This window comes from Tachyglossus aculeatus, chromosome 1, assembly GCF_015852505.1.
Source record: "Tachyglossus aculeatus isolate mTacAcu1 chromosome 1, mTacAcu1.pri, whole genome shotgun sequence".
In the NCBI taxonomy this organism is placed as follows: Eukaryota; Metazoa; Chordata; class Mammalia; order Monotremata; family Tachyglossidae; genus Tachyglossus; species Tachyglossus aculeatus.
This window is the reverse complement of record NC_052066.1, coordinates 1026638-1044545: the sequence shown is the minus strand read 5'-3', so window position 1 is coordinate 1044545 and position 17908 is coordinate 1026638. Positions and strand designations below refer to the sequence as shown.

Here is a 17908-nt window from a genome sequence, read left to right as displayed (position 1 = left end):
ACACTGTAAGCATTCAATAAATACGATTGAATGAATTCTCCTTTTTCTAGGAAACTCCATGAAGAACTATGATCTGACTCCAGATAAGTCTGCCAGTCTGTCTGCCAAGACTTCAGGGTGAGTGGGGAGGGACTGCAGGGGGCAGGCCCAGGGGGGAGGGACCAAGGAGGGGTGGGGTAGGAGCAGGGAGGGGTCGAGGGGTTAGGCATCTGGGAGAGGTCAGGATTCCAGAGGCTAATTCATTCATCATTTATTCAACCGCATTTGTTAAGTGTTTACTTTGTGCAGCGCACTCTACTAAGCTCTTGAGAAAGGACAATACAACAATCCACAGTTACAATCCCTGCCCTCAACGAACTCATAGTCTAGAGGGGCGGAGACAGACATCAATACAAATAAGTAAAATGACAGATATAAACATAAGTGCTGAGGGGCTGGGAGGCAGGGGGAAGAGCAAAGGGAGCAAGTCAGAGTGACGCAGAAGCGAGTGGGAAATGAGGAAAAGTGGGACTTAGTCTGGGAAGGCCTCTTGGAGGAGATGGGCCTTCAATAAGGCTTTGAAGGAGCTGAGAGTCATTGTCTGTGGGATTTGAGGAGGGAGAGCCTTCCAGGCCAGAGGCAGAACGTGGGCCAGGGATCAGCGGTGAGACACATGAGATGGAAGTCCAGTGAGAAGGTTAGTGCCAGAGGATTGAAGTATGCGGGCTGAGTTGTAGAAGGAGAGAAGTGAGGTGAGGTAGGAGGGGACAAGGGGATGGAGTGCTTTAAAGCCAATGGTGAGGAGTTTTTGTTTGATCCTCAGGTGGGTGGGCAGCCACTGGAGATTTTTGAGAATTGGAGTGACATGTCCTCAAGGATTTTGTAGAAAGGTGATCCACACGGCAGTGTGAAGTAAGGACTCAAAAACCTCCAATGGCTACTGATCAATCTGCGCATCAGGCAGAAACTCCTCACCCTGGGCTTCAAGGCTCTCCATCACCTCGCCCCCTCCTACCTCACCTCCCTTCTCTCCTTCTACTGCCCAGCCCGCACCCTCCGCTCCTCCACCACTAATCTCCTCACTGTACCTCGCTCTCGCCTGTCCCGCCATCGACCCCCGGCCCACGTCATCCCCCGGGCCTGGAATGCCCTCCCTCTGCCCATCCGCCAAGCTAGCTCTCTTCCTCCCTTCAAGGCCTTGCTGAGAGCTCACCTCCTCCAGGAGGCCTTCCCAGACTGAGCCCCTTCTTTCCTCTCCCCCTCGTCCCCCTCTCCATCCCCCCATCTTACCTCCTTCCCTTCCCCACAGCACCTGTATATATGTATATATGGTTGTACATATTTATTACTCTATTTATTTATTTATTTATTTATTTTACTTGTACATTTCTATCCTACTTATTTTATTTTGTTGGTATGTTTGGTTCTGTTCTCTGTCTCCCCCTTTTAGACTGTGAGCCCACTGTTGGGCAGGGACTGTCTCTATGTGATGCCAATTTGTACTTCCCAAGCGCTTAATACAGTGCTCTGCACATAGTAAGCGCTCAATAAATACGATTGATTGATTGATTGATTGATTGACTGGAGTGGGCAGAGACAGGAGGTTGGGAGGTCAGCAAGTAGGCTGATGCAGTCATCTAGGCTGAAGAATGGTTGTATTAACGTGGTAGCAGTTTGGATGGAGAGGAAAGGGTGGATTTTAGCAATTTTAGCAGATTTTAACTAATGACTGTGATGGGATCGGCTTGGGGGTGGGGGCAAACATTATAATAATAATAATAATAATAATAATTATGGCATTTGTGAGCGCTTACTATGTGCCAAGCACTGCTCTAACCATCTGGGTAATGGGGCAGGTGGGTATCATTGTAGGTAGGGGAGAGGGTGGAGCTCCATCTGTGGAGTTGGGGCCCGAGCCCCAGGGTTCCAGCTAGAGGGTGATGGGGCTGGTGTCCCACGTTTCAGCGATGGGGGATGGGGTCCTTGGATCCTGGCTCTGGGATGACGAGGCCGGTGTCCACAGATTCTAGCTCTCGGGCCAGTGGGGCTGTTGTCCCGGTTTTGGCTGTGGGGGTGATGGGACTGGTGTCCCTAGATCCCGAATGTGGGGGTGATGGGGCTGGGGTCCCTGAGTTCTGGCTGTGGGGACAATGCGGGAGATGTCCCCAGGTTCTGGCTGTGGGGATGATGGGGCTGGTAACTGAATGGGGGTGGAGCAGAGCTGCAGGCCAGAAACAATTCCCACTTTGGGGTTAGCCTCCCCCTTTCCTTCAAGTTCACTTCACTTTAAGTTTATCCTTTCCTGCCTTAACTCAGCCCTCTCTTCTGCCAGACAAAACTATTTCTCCTCCCTTATTGACACCCATGCCCATCACCCCCGCCAGCTCTTCCGTACATTCAACTCCCTTCTCAGGCCCCCGGTTCCTCCCCCTCCTCCTTCCCTCACCCCCAACGATCTGGCCTCCTACTTCATTAACAAAATTCAATCCATCAGGTCCGACCTCCCCAAAGTCTCTTCCCCCCTTTCTCCAACCTCCCGGCTCTCAACACTCTCTGCTACTCTCCCATCCTTCCCAGCGGTATCCTCAGAGGAACTCTCCTCCCTCCTCTCAAGTGCTACTCCGGCCACCTGTGCTTCTGACCCCATTCCCTCTCATCTTATGAAATCTCTCGCTCCATCCCTTCTCCCCTCCTTAACTTCCATCTTCAACTGCTCACTCTCCACTGGTTCCTTCCCCTCTGCCTTCAAACATGCCCATGTCTCTCCCATCCTAAAAAAACCCTCTCTTGACCCCACCTCACCTTCTAGTTATCATCCCATATCCCTCCTACCATTCCTTTCCAAACTCCTTGAACGAGTTGCCTACATGCGCTGCCTAGAATTCCTCAACAACAACTCTCTCCTCGACCCCCTCCAGTCTGGCTTCCGTCCCCTTCATTCCACTGAAACTGCGCTCTCAAAGGTCACCAATGACCTCCTGCTTGCCAAATCCAACGGCTCATACTCTGTCCTAATCCTCCTCGACCTCTCAGCTGCCTTTGACACTGTGGACCACCCCCTTCTCCTCAACACGTTATCTGACCTTGGCTTCACAGACTCCGTCCTCTCCTGGTTCTCCTCTTATCTCTCCGGTCGTTCTTTCTCAGTCTCTTTTGCAGGCTCCTCCTCCCCCTCCCATCCTCTTACTGTGGGGGTTCCCCAAGGTTCAGTGCTTGGTCCCCTTCTGTTCTCAATCTACACTCACTCCCTTGGTGACCTCATTCGCTCCCACGGCTTCAACTATCATCTCTACGCTGATGACACCCAGATCTACATCTCTGCCCCTGCTCTCTCCCCCTCCCTCCAGGCTCGCATCTCCTCCTGCCTTCAGGACATCTCCATCTGGATGTCCGCCCGCCACCTAAAGCTCAACATGTCGAAGACTGAGCTCCTTGTCTTCCCTCCCAAACCTTGTCCTCTCCCTGACTTTCCCATCTCTGTTGACGGCACTACCATCCTTCCCGTCTCACAAGCCCGCAACCTTGGTGTCATCCTCGACTCCGCTCTCTCATTCACCCCTCACGTCCAAGCCGTCACCAAAACCTGCCGGTCTCAGCTCCGCAACATTGCCAAGATCCGCCCTTTCCTCTCCATCCAAACCACTACCCTGCTAATTCAAGCTCTCATCCTATCACGTCTGGACTACTGCACTAGCCTTCTCTCTGATCTCCCATCCTCGTGTCTCTCTCCACTTCAATCCATACTTCATGCTGCTGCCCAGATTATCTTTGTCCAGAAACGCTCTGGACATATTACTCCCCTCCTCAAAAACCTCCAATGGCTACCGATCAATCTGCGCATCAAGCAGAAACTCCTCACCCTGGGCTTCAAGGCTCTCCATCACCTCGCCCCCTCCTACCTCACCTCCCTTCTCTCCTTCTACTGCCCAGCCCGCACCCTCCGCTCCTCCACCACTAATCTCCTCACTGTACCTCGCTCTCGCCTGTCCCGCCATCGACCCCCGGCCCACGTCATCCCCCGGGCCTGGAATGCCCTCCCTCTGCCCATCCGCCAAGCTAGCTCTCTTCCTCCCTTCAAGGCCCTGCTGAGAGCTCACCTCCTCCAGGAGGCCTTCCCAGACTGAGCCCCTTCTTTCCTCTCCCCCTCGTCCCCCTCTCCATCCCCCCGTCTTACCTCCTTCCCTTCCCCACAGCACCTGTATATATGTATATATGGTTGTACATATTTATTACTCTATTTATTTATTTATTTATTTATTTTACTTGTACATTTCTATCCTACTTATTTTATTTTGTTGGTATGTTTGGTTCTGTTCTCTGTCTCCCCCTTTTAGACTGTGAGCCCACTGTTGGGTAGGGACTGTCTCTATGTGATGCCAATTTGTACTTCCCAAGCGCTTAGTACAGTGCTCTGCACATAGTAAGCGCTCAATAAATACGATTGATTGATTGATTGATTGATTGATTGATTTCCTGCTCCCAGAGTCTGGAGTGGGCCCTGGCTTCTCCAGTGCCCAGCCTGTTCTCCTTTCCCATTCTACTTCTCCCCCCCAACCCCCCTCCCATCTCTCTTGTGTCATCACCCAGCCCCTGGGACAGTGAAAAATGCGGCAGAGGTGTGTGTGTGGGGGGGTGTCTTTTAGGAGAGTACACTGAGGTCAAGCATTCAAAACAACTCGATCCCCTTGCCCTCTCCTACCTACCTCACTACTCTCCAACCACAACCCAGCCCATGCACTTCACTCCTCTAATGCCAACCTTCTCACTGTACCTCAATCTCGTCTATCTCGCCTCTGACCTCTCTCCCATGTCCTGCCTCTGGCCTGGAACACCCTTCCTTCTCATATCTGACAAACTTATTGAAAGGTACATCTCCTCCAAGATGCCTTCCCCAACCGTCTTCTTTTCCTCTTACCCACTCCCTTCTGCATTGCCCTTGCACTTGGATTGCTCCCTTTCATCACCCCTTCCTCAGTTCCACTGCCCTGATGTCCATATCTGTAATTTATTTATTTATATTCAATGCCTGTCTCCCCTTCTAGACTGTAAACTTGTTGTGGGCAGGCAACTCATCCACCAACTCTGTTATATTGTACTCTCCCAAGTACTCACCATAAGCAGCATGGCTCAGTGGAAAGAGCATGGGCTTTGGAGTCAGAGGTCATGGGTTCTAATCCTGGCTCTGTCACTTGTCAGCCATGTGACTTTGGGTAAGTCACTTCACTTCTCTGTGCCTCAGTGACCTCATCTGTAAAATAGGGATGAAGACTGTGAGCCCCCCGTGGGACAACCTGATCACCTTGTATCCCCCCCAGTGCTTAGAACAGTGCTTTGCACGTAGTTAGCGCTTAACAAATACCATCGTTATTATTGAGAAGCAGCATGGCTCAGTGGAAAAGAGCCCGGGCTTTGGAGTCAGAGGTCATGGGTTCTAATCCCGGCTCCACCAATTGTCAGCTGTGTGACTTTGGGCAAGTCACAACTTCTCTGGGACTCAGTTCCCTCATCTGTAAAATGGGGATTAAATGGGGATTAAAACGGTGAGTCCCCCGTGGGACAACCTGATCACCTTGTAACCTCCCCAGCGCTTAGAACAGTGCTTTGCACATAGTAAGTGCTTAATAAATGCCATTATTATTAGTAGTAGTACAGCACTCTGCATGCAGTAAGGGCTCAGTAAATACGATTGCTTGATTGATTGATTGAGGGAGGGATGAGACTGGGCCCGGGACCCTTAGTGGGTCCGGAGGTCGTTGGGGACCGTGGGGGAACTCGAACACGGGACTCGTGGCTCCCCTCCGGCAGCTGTGGCCGGTGTGTCCGGCGAGGTGGGCCTGAGCGTGCGCCTGGTGTCCGTCCATGGCAGGGGCCGGTGCCCGGAGCTCCCGGGGGGCAGCCTCTGGGGCGAGAGCCCCCCGAGATTCGCCAGCAAGCTGAGCCGCGTGATGGTGAGAGAGGGACAGACGGGTCGCTTCTCCTGTAAGATCACCGCCCGCCCCCAGCCCTGCGTCACTTGGAGCCAGGTACCCCATCAGGGGAGGGGCCCGGTGCGGTAGGCAAGGTGCGGGCAGGGGCCGAGGGTGGGGCCGAGGACAAGGATGGTCTCCATGGGTGAGGGTGGGGTGGGAACGAGGCTTGGGCCTAGGGAAGTGGCGGGGGCGGGACCTTGGAAGAGGGTGGGGCGGGGCAGAGGGGGCCAGGGTTGGGGGAGGGCTTAGGATTTGGGATGTCGAGTGGACGTGCCCATGGGCGGGGCAGGGACGGAGCGAGGCCGGGGCCCTGGGTGGGCACGAGGGAGCGGGACGTGGGAGCGTCCAGGGCCATGGAGGGGGGGTAGGGGGAGGGTCCGGGGAGGGCCACTCGGACCGGTCGCACCGCGGTGCCCGCAGGGAGCTGTCCAGCTGCAGCCTGATGACCACTTCGCCATGTTTGAGAAGTCCGGGCTCTGGTGCCTGGAGATCCGAGCCGCGCGGATGGCGGATGCCGGGGTCTATACCTGCACGGCGGTCAACCGCGCCGGGCGGGCGGCCATGTCCGCCGCCCTCGTCGTCCAGGGTACCGGGCCCACTGACCCTCCCTCTGCCCTCCTCCTCCCGCGCCCAGCACAGTGGGGGGGGGGGGGGGTCTGTGTGTGCGTGCGGCCGTCCGTGCGTGCCTGTCCGTGTCCGTCCGGGCTCCCCAGCACACTGGCTGCCCCTCGACGGCAGAGACCCCTCCTTCCTCTGTCCTCTGTGTGTGTGTGTGTGTGTGTGTGTGTGTGTGTGTGTGTGTGTGTGTCCAGGCTACCCATCGGACTGGCAGCCCCTCTAGGGCTGAGCTCATGTCTTCTCTTCCCTCTGTCCCCCAGTGCCCAGCACAGAGTGAGACGGAGAGAGAGACAGAGAGAGAGTGTATGTGAGTGTGTGTGTGTGTGTGTGTGTGTGTGTGTGTGTGTGTGTATCTGGTCTCCCCATCAGACCGGCAGCCCCTCGAGGACAGGGACTGTCCTTCTCTCAGCGTGCTGTCCCTGCGTTGGTGGACAGTATGTACAGACCGCGGGCATATGAACGCCCGGACAGGCGCCTGAATGAGCTGTTTCCCCTCACCCCAGGCTCAGAAGGACCAGACACACGGGCTTCCGGCCGCTCCGTGGGCACCCCCCGAGGGTAGGGACACTCCCTTTTCCCCGCTGATGGGTGGCCACCTCTCTGTCCTTGGGGCCCTGGACTCTCCCATGTCTCTCTGCATCTCTTGCCTTGCCATCTTACCCTACCACAATGCCCCTTCCCACTCCCCACCCTGCCTCACCCCGCACCCCATCTCTGAGAGCCCCACTCTCCCCAGCTCCACCCCAGCCACCCCATCCTGCCCCTACCATGCCCTGCACCCCCAAGTCTCTCCCTGTCTCTTTCCCTCCCCTTCTCCCCACCTGCCCCAGCCTGCCCTGCCTTGTCTACTCCCCACCCCACCCCTCCTCAGCTTCGCTTATAGGACTCCCCCCGATCCTTCCAATCCAGACCCCTGCCCCTTCTAGTCCCCAGTGGGTCAGGGGCTGTTCTCACATCTCAGCAGCCCTGCTGACCTCTGTCCCCTGCCCCCAGAGCAGCCGGCCCAGCCTCTGAACATGCGGCCAGCCTGTCAGCGGCTTCCCAGGGCAGCAGGGAGGATCTGAAAGGCTGCTCTGACAAGAACAGTGGTGCCTTCAGCCCGCCCTGCCCAGAGCCCTCCCAGGCCCTGCCTGGCCTCTCCCTGCAGGCCACCTCTTCCGGGACACTGAGGGCCACCCGCCTGCAGCACCCCCTGCACCAGCCAGAGGAGTGGAGGAGGCCGATGAAGACCCCACCTCCCCCCGGCCCCAGGCCCCCGACCCCAACCACCCGGCCAGAGGAGTGGAGGAGGCCGACACAGACCTCACAGCAATCCATGGTCACTGCTGCCGCCGCTGGACCTTTAAGGGGCTCCCTGAAGGACAGGGGGGAGGACTCGGGGTCACCTTCCCACTTCAAGACACACCCCCAAGCCCCAGGAGTGCTGAAAGGGCAACTGGCTGAGTCAAGAGTCAAAGGTCAGCCGGGCTGGCGCTCCAGCATATGCAACTCTCGATTATCCGCGTTGTGAGGGGAGCAGGTCGGAAAACCCAGAGAAGGTTTGGGTGGTTGTGGGGGAAGGGCCCGGGTCTGGCTCCTCCTGGTCCAGGTCTAGATCCAATCTGACTCTGTCCCGGCTGTAGCCTGTCTCAGGCCTGGCTCTGGTCAGTCTGGCTCCTGCCTGGCTCTGGCCTGACCCCAGTTTAGCTCCGACCCGGTCTGGCCTGGCTTCTGCCTGGCTCCGGTCTGTCTCCAATCTGTCTCTGGTTGATCTGTCTCCTGCTTGGCTCTGGCCTGGCTCCTACCTGACTCTGACCTGGTTCCAGCAAGGCTCCTTCCCTGGTTCCGGCCCATCCTGGCCTGGCTCCAGGATTGTAGCCTGGAGGGGCTCCTAATGCCTCTTTAGGACCTTCAACAGTGAATCCTGAGAGACAGGAGAGACCCCTGAGCTATCCCCTCAGTCCCACAGCACGGGTTGCATGCATGTCCATGTCTATGTGTGGGGATACATGTATGCTTGAGTGGTCATTAATCAGAGCAACAGGTCATTCCTGTAGCACCTCCAAGCTGGACTTCAGGCTCCCAGGGTCACCAAAGCAGCGTGGCTCAGTGGAAAGAGCCAGGGCTTTGGAGTCAGAGGTCATGGGTTCAAATCCCGGCTCTGCCAGTTGTCAGTTGTGTGACTTTGGGCAAGTCACTTCACTTCTGTGTGCCTCAGTTCCCTCATCTGTAACATGGGGATTAAGACTGTGAGCCCCTTGGGGGACAACCTGATCACCTTGTAACCTCCCCAGCGCTTAGAACAGTGATTTGCACAGAGTAAGTGCTTAATAAATGCCATTATTATTATTATTATTATTACCTAAGGTCACCTCCTCCAGCCCCCTCACTCCAGGGGCGTTCATGGGCCTTGCCAGCTCTCTTGGACCAGGGTCTCCCCCTTCCATGCCTCTGCAGTCAAGAAGGGCTCTCTGAGCTCTAACCTCATTCCCTCCAACTGCAGTTTACAGCAGAGGTTCAGAGTGGTCCACTGACTTACCTGAGGTCCCAGAGCAGATCAGTGGGACTAGAACCTGGGTCTTGTGACTCTCCAGCCCCACTATGTAATCCCGCTCATGCAGCCTCCCTTCTAGCTTTGATCCCTTCCACTGTTGTTTTGAGAGCAGGCCCCCACCTCCCCATCACAACACAGACATGAGTCTAGAGGGTCCCTGGATTTTTTTTGGTTCTTGTTATTTTGTTATGGCATTTGTTAAGCACTTGCTATGTGCCTAGTACTAAGCACTAAGGTAGATATGAGCTCGTTGTGGGCAGGGATTATTCTATTGTAGTTTCCCAAGTGCTTATTACAGTGCTCTGTGCACAGTAAATGCTGAATAAATAAGATTGAATGAATGAATGAATGAATACAAGATAATCAGGTTGGACACAGCCCATCATCCACAAGGAGCTCACAACTTTAATCCCCATTTTATTCATTCAATCGTATTTATTGAGCACTTACAGTGTGCAGAGCACTGAGGTAAGTGAGGCCCAGAGAAATGAAGTGATTTGCCTAAAGTCATGCAGCAGAAAAGTGGCAGAGCTGGGGTTAGACTCAATGTCCTCTGGCTCCCAGGACTGGGCTCTTTCCACTAAGCAACACTGCTTCTTAGTTTTTCTTTTTAGGGGGAGAGGGGGTCTGTCTGTGTCCCATTCATTCATTGTCATGCTTATTGAGCACTTACTGTGTGCAGAGCACTGTACTAAGTGCTTCTCTTGCCCTGAGCCCAGCCCCCGCTAAACATGGGATTTCCAGGGCCCTACCACTGGATGTGGGCTGGCTCAGGGGGCATAGTTGGGCTAAGGTGGTGGGGCACTGCTCAGGTCTGGTCAAGGTGGCTCCCACCACTTGACTATCGGCCACTGGGTATCCAGGGCCTACAGCGGAAGATTGCATGTGAACAGCCGATTTTGGCTGGGGAGGGCTCATGTACCCACCCCTTCCACCCCCATACCAGCCCACCTGATCCAGGTCCCCCCTATCTGCCCACGTTGGGGGTCTGGGTCCCTGTAGGACATACCAGTCCCCAACAGGGAGCCTGCCAGGAGCTTCACTCAGGGTCTCCCAAGAGACACCAGGTGCCACCATGCCCCTGACTGGTCCATGTGTGCCCCAACTGACTGGCAGAGCCCTGGGAGGACCAACAAGCTCACTCCTTCTCCAAGGCCCTGACTGGTCTGTGTGTGCCCTGTCTGACCAGCAGAACCGGGGGAGGGCCAACAGGCCCCCTGCTTCCCCAACCCATTGACCGGCTGCGTGGTGTCCGAGGGCCAGGACTTCACTCTGCGATGCTCTGTGCGAGGCCGGCCTGAACCACTCATCTCCTGGCTGCTCAATGGTGAGACCCTGGCCCGCTCACTTCCCTCAAGAACCCCAACCCAGCCCTCCGGCCCCGATGATGGGAAGCCCCCTGCAGTCCGGCCCGGAGGCGGTGGGCTGAGCTCCCTCTTAGGGAAGGGCCCCAGATTAACCCGGGGACCCCCAGGGCCCGCTGCTCTCCCGTCCCTCGGTCTGGTTGACCCCAGGGTTGATCAATTCTCCAGGCGTGTCGGCAGACTTCTGCCGATCGCCGCTAGGGCCGCGTTCAGTCCAGTGCTCGGCACGCTGTAAGCGCCCAATAAATCCCATTGATAGATCGATTGATTGATTGATTGATGATTGACTGATTGACCACGGACTGGGAGGAGCAGGTTCCGAGGCCGGGGGTCTCCGTCGTCCCTCCCGGGCCCAAGGCAGTTGTTTGGGCCGGTGGTTAGCGCAGCCTGCGGGAGACTCCTCCTGGCTCAGAGGTGTGCCTGGGGTCTGGGTAAGCCCGCCCCTGGTCATTCATTCATCCATTCATTCTTCCATCCATCCATCCATCCTTTCATTTATTCCATCGTATTTATTGAGCCCTTCCAGTATGCAGAGCACTGGACTAAGCGCTTGGGAGAGTACAACGATTCATTCATTCAAACGTATTTCTTGAGCACTTACTGTGTGCAGAGCACTGGACTAAGCGCTTGGGAAGTACAAGTCGGCAACATATAGAGACGGTCCCTACCCAACAACTGGCTCACAGTCTAGAGGGGGGAGACAGACAACAAAAGAAAACATGCAGACAGGTGTCAAAACTGTCGGAATATATAGAATTATAGCTATATGCCATCATTAACAAAATAGAGTAGTAAATATGTACAAGTAAAATAAACAGAGTAATAAATCTGTACAAATATATACAAGCGCTGTGGGGAGGGGAAGGAGGTAGGGCAGAGACACATTCCCTGCCCATAGCTGACAGACCTATTCGTTCATTCATTCATTCATTCCACCGTATTTATTGAGCACTTACTGTGTGCACAGCACTGTACTAAGCGCTTGGAAAAGTACAGAACAACAATAAACAGATACATTCCCTGCCCTCAACAAGCTCATAGACCTATACATTCATTCATTCATTCCATCGTATTTATTGAGTGCTTCCAGTTTGCAGAGCTGGGGTTGGAAGGGAACGTGGCCCGCACACTGCTCCTCTCTGGACTCCACACCCCAAGTCGGGAAAACCCGCAGGCCCGAGCCAGAGAGGGGTCCCAGTGGGAGTCCTGTACAGGCTTGGTCCCCCTCTCCCCAAGCCCTTCTCGCCTCCCTCCCACCCCACCTGCCAAGGGCTCCCAGTGACCCCCCTCCAGAGCTGGCTGCCTCACCCCTGGCCTCCGCAGGTCGCCCGATTCGATATGCCCACGCTTCCCTGGTTGCGGGGCTGGCAGAGCTGCGGGTGCAGGATGCGCTTCCTGAGGATGACGGCCGCTACACCTGCGTGGCTGAGAACTGTGTTGGGAAGGCCTCGTGCAGCGCCACCGTCACCGTGCGGGGTGAGCGCCCCGCCCAGGCAGGGGTCTGTCCGGAATGACCCTGAAGGGAGGGGAACAGTGAGGGACTGGGGCCGAGCACGCAGCCCAGGGAAAGTGTGCATGATTTTAGGGTTTCTTTGGGTTTTTTTAGGCTGCTTGTTAAAGTGCTAACTGTGTGTCAAACTCTATACTAAACAGCATGGCATAGTGGATGGAGCACAGGCCTGGGAGTCAAAGGGTAATGGGTTCTAATTCTGACTTTGCCACTTGTCTGCTGTGTGACCTTGTGCAAGTCACTTCACTTCTCTAGGCCTCAGTTCCTTCATTTGTAAAATGAGGATTGAGACTGTGAGCCCCATGTGGGACAGAGACTGTGTCCTATCCTATTTGTTTGTATCTATCCCAGTGCTTAGTACAGTGCCTGGAACATAGTAAGTGCTTAACAAATACCACAATTATTGTTGTTATTACTAAGCGCTGGGGTAGATACAAGATAATCAGGTTGGACACAGTCTCTGTCCTTTGTGGGGCTTCACAATCTAAGTAATGACAATAATAATAATTGTGGTATTTGTTAAGTGTGTACTATGTGTCAAGCACTGTTCTAAGTGCTGGAGTAGATACAAGATAATCAGGTTAAACATGGTCCCTGTCTCGCATGGGGCTCACAGTCTGAGTAGGAGGGAGAACAGGGTGTTGGGAGAGGCAGACCCCCAGACTCCCACTGGGAGTGACCCAGGCTTCGCCAACACCCCCCACCCCCCACCTCACAACCCCCGTAAAACACCACCTCCAGAGGGCCTTCCCAGATTCCCCACTCAATTCTGGTCCCTTACACCCACCCATCTGTCAACTAAGACCTCGTTTCCCCTGCTCATCTCTCCCTTCTGCATCCCCCTTGCACTTGGATCTGTCCCCTTTAAGCACTGGCTATTCACTCCACTCAGCCCACAGCACTTACGTCCATATCCACCATTTATTATAATATCTGGCTTCCCCACTAGACTAAGCTTACCTAGTGTAGTGAAAGAGAGAGAGAGAGAGAGAGAGAGAGAGAGAGAGAGAGAGAGAGTGTGTGTGTGTGTGTGTGTGTGTGCGTGTGGTCCCTCCAACCCCAGGGGGCAGGAACCACATCTCCTCCTCCCTCTGCCCTCCCCCAGGCCCCAGAAGTGGGTGATAGACTGGACCTGGCCTCCCCTACCCCCAATTTCCCATCTTGACACCTCTCTGGCTTGTCTTCACCCTAACCCAGCTCCTCCATGGGGGCTGGAGAGTTGGCCTGGCTGGGTCCTTTCCCCTTCCCTGGCCCGTTTCCATGGTTACACAGCTGTCACCTCTGCCCTGCTGCCCCTTAATCCTCTTCCCAGTGAGCCTCAGCTTAGACTCCCATTTAGTGTCTTGGAAATCCCCGGGCCAGTGGGGGGAGGGGTGGTTGGTGGGGCCTGTCCGGTCCATCCGTCTGTCTTTTGGCTGCCAGGTGAGATGCTTTGGCCCAGGCGTGGATGCAGGGGGGTGGCCATGCTGACCCTTTGACCCTTCTAAACGCCCACCCGGCTCTGATCCCTGATGCGAGTTGCCTCCCCTATCACCCGTCCCCCCCAACACCGAGCCAGGGTCCAGCCACAAGGCCTGGACTGCAGAGGAGCCGGTGGGCTGGGAGGTGTCAGACCTCAACCCCAAGAGGGGGTTAGGGGATCTATGGTCTTGGGGCTGTGACTGGGGTCGGGGGCAGTGTGGGGGAGGGATGTTCCTGGCATTGCTCCAGTTGGGCCTCCAGGAGTGGTTCACTGGGTGATGCAGGGGTCGGGAGGGGCCTGGAGGGGGACGGAGGGAGTGGGGAGGGGGCTGCTCCCACGAGTTTTGGGCCGGGATCCTCTCTGGGGGAGAGTGGGCATATTGGCAGGGATTAAAGAAGGGGTTAGAGAAACAGCATGGCATAGTGAATGAATGAATAGTGGAAAGAGCCCAGGTTCGGGAGTCAGAAGATGTGGGTCCTAATCCCTGCTCTGCCACTTGTCCACTGTGTGACCTTGGGCAAGTCACTTAACTTCTCTGTGCCTCAGTTACCTCATCTGTCAAATGGGGATTGAGGCTGAGAGCCCCAGCTGGGACAATCTGATTACCTTGTAATCACCCCAGCACTTAGAACAGTGTCTCTATCTGTTGCGGAATTGTACTCTTCAAGTGCTTAGTACAGTGCTCTGCATACAATAAGAGCTCAATAAATACGAATGAATGAATGAGTGAATGAATGAATGCTTGGGACATAGTAAGCATTTAACAAACACCATTAATCCGGTCACTGTTGGGGGAAAGGGAGGAGGAGGTGAGTTGGCTGCCTGCTCCTGGGCAGGGGGCTCAGCCTGGCCCAAGATGGGGTGCAACCTGTGTGTCCACAGCTCCAGCTGAGCTGAGAGATGGCCAGCAACCTCCCTCCCCCTCATCCCTGGCCCCCGGGCCGGTGGAGAGCTCAAAGAGGGTGGGCGGCCTGCCCAGGGACACACAGCAGAGCTGAGGTGGGATCCCAGCCCCTGCCTTCTGGCCTCCCCGTTGTGCACCCCTGTGGTGGCCCGGACCGGCCCCGATCATCGTCATCATTATTATTATCATCATCATCAATGGTATTTATTGAGCGCTTACTGTGTGCAGAGCACTGGACTAAGCAATGTAGATCAGAGTTGGTGGAGGGACAGACACACACACACACACACACACACACACACGTAAACACAGAGAAGCAGCATGGTGTAGTGGCTAGAGCCTGGTCCTAAGAGTCAGAAGGTCCTGGCTCCATCACTTGTCTGCTGTGTGACCTTGGGAAAGTCTCATAACTTCTCTGCACCTCAGTTCCCTCATCTGTAAAATGGGAATTGAGACTGTGAGCCCTACGTGGAACAGGGACAGTGTCCAACCCGATTTGCTTGTATCTACCCCAGTGCTTAGTACAGTACCTGGCACATAGTAAGCGCTTAACAAATACCATAATAATAATTATTATTATACACACACAGACACACACAGACACACACAGACACACCCCCCGCCCCCCCCCCCCATCGCCACCACGGGCACACAAACAAATACAGTTACAAGTAGGCACCCTCCCAGGCCACCATGGGGCACACGTACACATCCCCACACACAACCACACACAGTAACAAGCAGAACTCCCTCCCCCGCAGAAGCACAGTCACGGAGCTAGGCATCTGGGACGTGAACTTGGAAGTCCCCGGAAGTTTTGTGGGGGCGATCTTACTGTCTCGGGGACGGGACTCCCAGACGGTGGGGGTGGGGAGGTGGGGGGTCGTCCTAGGGGCTGGCCAAGGCAGCGGAGGGGAAGGCTGACCGGGGGTGGAGGAGACCCCCGGGGACAGCTGCCTGTCTGACGGGGGGTGGGGCCGAACCTGGGCCCCGTCTGTCCGGGAGCCGGTCCGGGGGCGGGTGGGCCGCGGGCCTGGGGAGGGGGACGGCCCGGGGGCCTAGGACCGTGGGAAGATCCTGCGATGGATCTGTTTCTCCAGGCTGGTGGAGGGGGTCGGAGAGGGGAGCGGCTGGCGGCCGTCCCTAGGGCCCGGGATGTTTTCCCGGACGCTTCCGGCCGCCTCTGTCCATTGGGCTTTCCACTCCCCACTCCCCCCCCCGCCACCCGTGAGCCCCCAACCTCTCCCACCTGCCCCTCTCCCCTGGCTCTTGTCCCCGACCCCTTCCCACGGGGCTCTGCACTCCACTGCTAATAATAATAGTAGTAATAATAATTGTGGCATTTGTCAAGTGCTTACTATGTGCCAGGCCCTGGGGTGGGTACAGGCAAATCAGGTTGGGCACAGTCCCTGTGCAGCATGGGGATCACAGCCTGAATCCCCATCTTATAGATGAGGTAACTGAGGCACAGAGAAGTAAAGTGACTTGCCCAAGGCCACACAGCAGACAAGTGGCAGAGCTTCTTACTCCCAGGCCTGTGTTCTAGCCACTATGTCTAAGTGCTTACTATGTGTTAAGCACTATTCTAATCAATCAATCAATCAATCATATTTATTGAGCGCTTACTGTGTGCAGAGCGCTGTACTAAGCGCTTGGGAAGTACAAGTTGGCAACATATAGAGACAGTCCCTACCCAACAGTGCGCTCACAGTCTAGAAGGGGGAAACAGAGAACAAAACCAAACATATTAACAAAATAAAATAAATAGAATAGATATGTACAAGTAAAATGAATAAATAAATAGAGTAATAAATATGTACAAACATATATACATATATACAGGTGCTGTCGGGAAGGGAAAGAGGTAAAATGGTGGGGATGGAGGGGGGATGAGGGGGAGAGGAAGGAGGGGGCTCAGTCTGGGAAGGCCTCCTGGAGGAGGTGGGCTCTCAGTAGGGCCTTGAAGGGAGGAAGAGAGCTAGCTTGGCGGATGGGCAGAGGGAGGGCATTCCAGGCCAGGGGGATGACGTGGGCCGGGGGTCGACGGCGGGACAGGCGAGAACGAGGCCCGGTGAGGAGATCAGCGGCAGAGGAGCGGAGGGTGCGGGCTGGGCTGGACAAGGAGAGAAGGGTGGTGAGGTAGGAGGGGGCGAGGTGATGGACAGCCTTGAAGCCAAGGGTGAGGAGTATCTGCCTGATGTTCTAATGTCCCCACCTCCCTCCCTCAGGTCTCCCCACTTCCCCACCCCGCCCCCTAATGTCTCCAGCCCCTCCCACCTGCCCCACTCCCCTGGCTCCCGTCCCCACCGGCTTCCTGCCAGGCTTCCTGCTCCACCTCCACCATAATGTCCCCAGCCAAACTTGAAGGATCAGTGCAGCTTAGTGAATAGAGCACAGACCTGGAAGTCAGAAGGACCTGGGTTCTAATCCCGGCTCTGCCACATGTCTGTTGTGTGACCTTGGACAAGTCACTGCACTTCTCTGTGCCTCAGTTACCTCATCTGTAAATTGGGAATAAGAGTGTGAGCCCCAAGTGGGACAGGGACTGTGTCTGACCTGATTACATAAAACAGTGCTTGGCACATAGTAACCGCTTAACAAGAACCATAATTATTAAATATTATTGTTATTATGATTATTCTCCCACATGGGTTCAAATCCCATCTCCGCCACTTGTCAGCTGTGTGACCTTGGGCAAGCCATTTAACTTCTCTGTGCCTCAGTTACCTCATCTGTAAAATGGGGATTAAGACTGTGAGCCCCAAGTGGGACAACCTGATCACCTTGTATCCCCCCAGCGCTTAGAACAGTGCTTTGCACATAGTAAGCGCTTAACAAATACCACCATTATTATTACTATTACTCCTACCCCTACCTATTTGTTTATATTAATGTCTGTCTCCCTCTCTAGTCTGCAAGCTCATTTTGTGCAGGGAACATGCCCTGCTCAGCCACTTGTCTGCTGTGTGACCTCGGACAAGTCACTTTACTTCTCTGTGCCTCACTTTCATTCAATTGTATTTATTGAGTGCTTACTGTGTGCAGAGCACTGTACTAAGCGCTTGGGAAGTACAAGTTGGCAACATATAGAGATGGTCCCTACCCAACAGTGGGCTCACAGTCTAGAAGGGGGAGACAGACAACAAAACAAAACATTAACAAAATAAAACAAATAGAATAAATATGTACAAATAAAATAGAGTAATAAATACATACAAACATATATGCATATATACAGGTGCTGCAGGGAGGGGAAGGAGGTAAGGCGAGGGGAATGGGGAGGGGGAGGAGGGGGAGAGGAAGGAGGGGGCTCAGTCTGGGAAGGCCTCCTGGAGGAGGTGAGCTCTCAGTAGGGCTTTGAAGGGAGGAAGAGAGCTAGCTTGGCTCACTTAACTCATCTGTAAAATGGGGGTTAAGACTGAGCCCCATGTGGGATGTGGACTGTGTCTGACCTAATTAGCTTGTACCTACCCTAGCACGGGCACATAGTAAGCACTTAATGAATACTATATTTGAAAAAGTCTACCAACTCTGTTATATTGTACTCTCCCAAGCCTTTAGTACAGTGT

General features: G+C 54.8%; 1 protein-coding gene across 1 annotated transcript in view; it reads left to right on the top strand.

Annotated features, from left to right (window-relative positions):
* The window catches only part of MYLK (myosin light chain kinase), a 129977-nt gene that overhangs the window by 25706 nt on the left and 86363 nt on the right, over positions 1-17908 (top strand). The window contains exons 3-9 of the mRNA XM_038751481.1: positions 51-117; positions 5846-6002; positions 6369-6534; positions 7070-7124; positions 7560-8023; positions 10289-10426; positions 11787-11939. Of these exons, the coding sequence (XP_038607409.1) occupies positions 51-117; positions 5846-6002; positions 6369-6534; positions 7070-7124; positions 7560-8023; positions 10289-10426; positions 11787-11939 (1200 nt within the window). The remainder of the gene's footprint in view (positions 1-50; positions 118-5845; positions 6003-6368; positions 6535-7069; positions 7125-7559; positions 8024-10288; positions 10427-11786; positions 11940-17908) is intronic.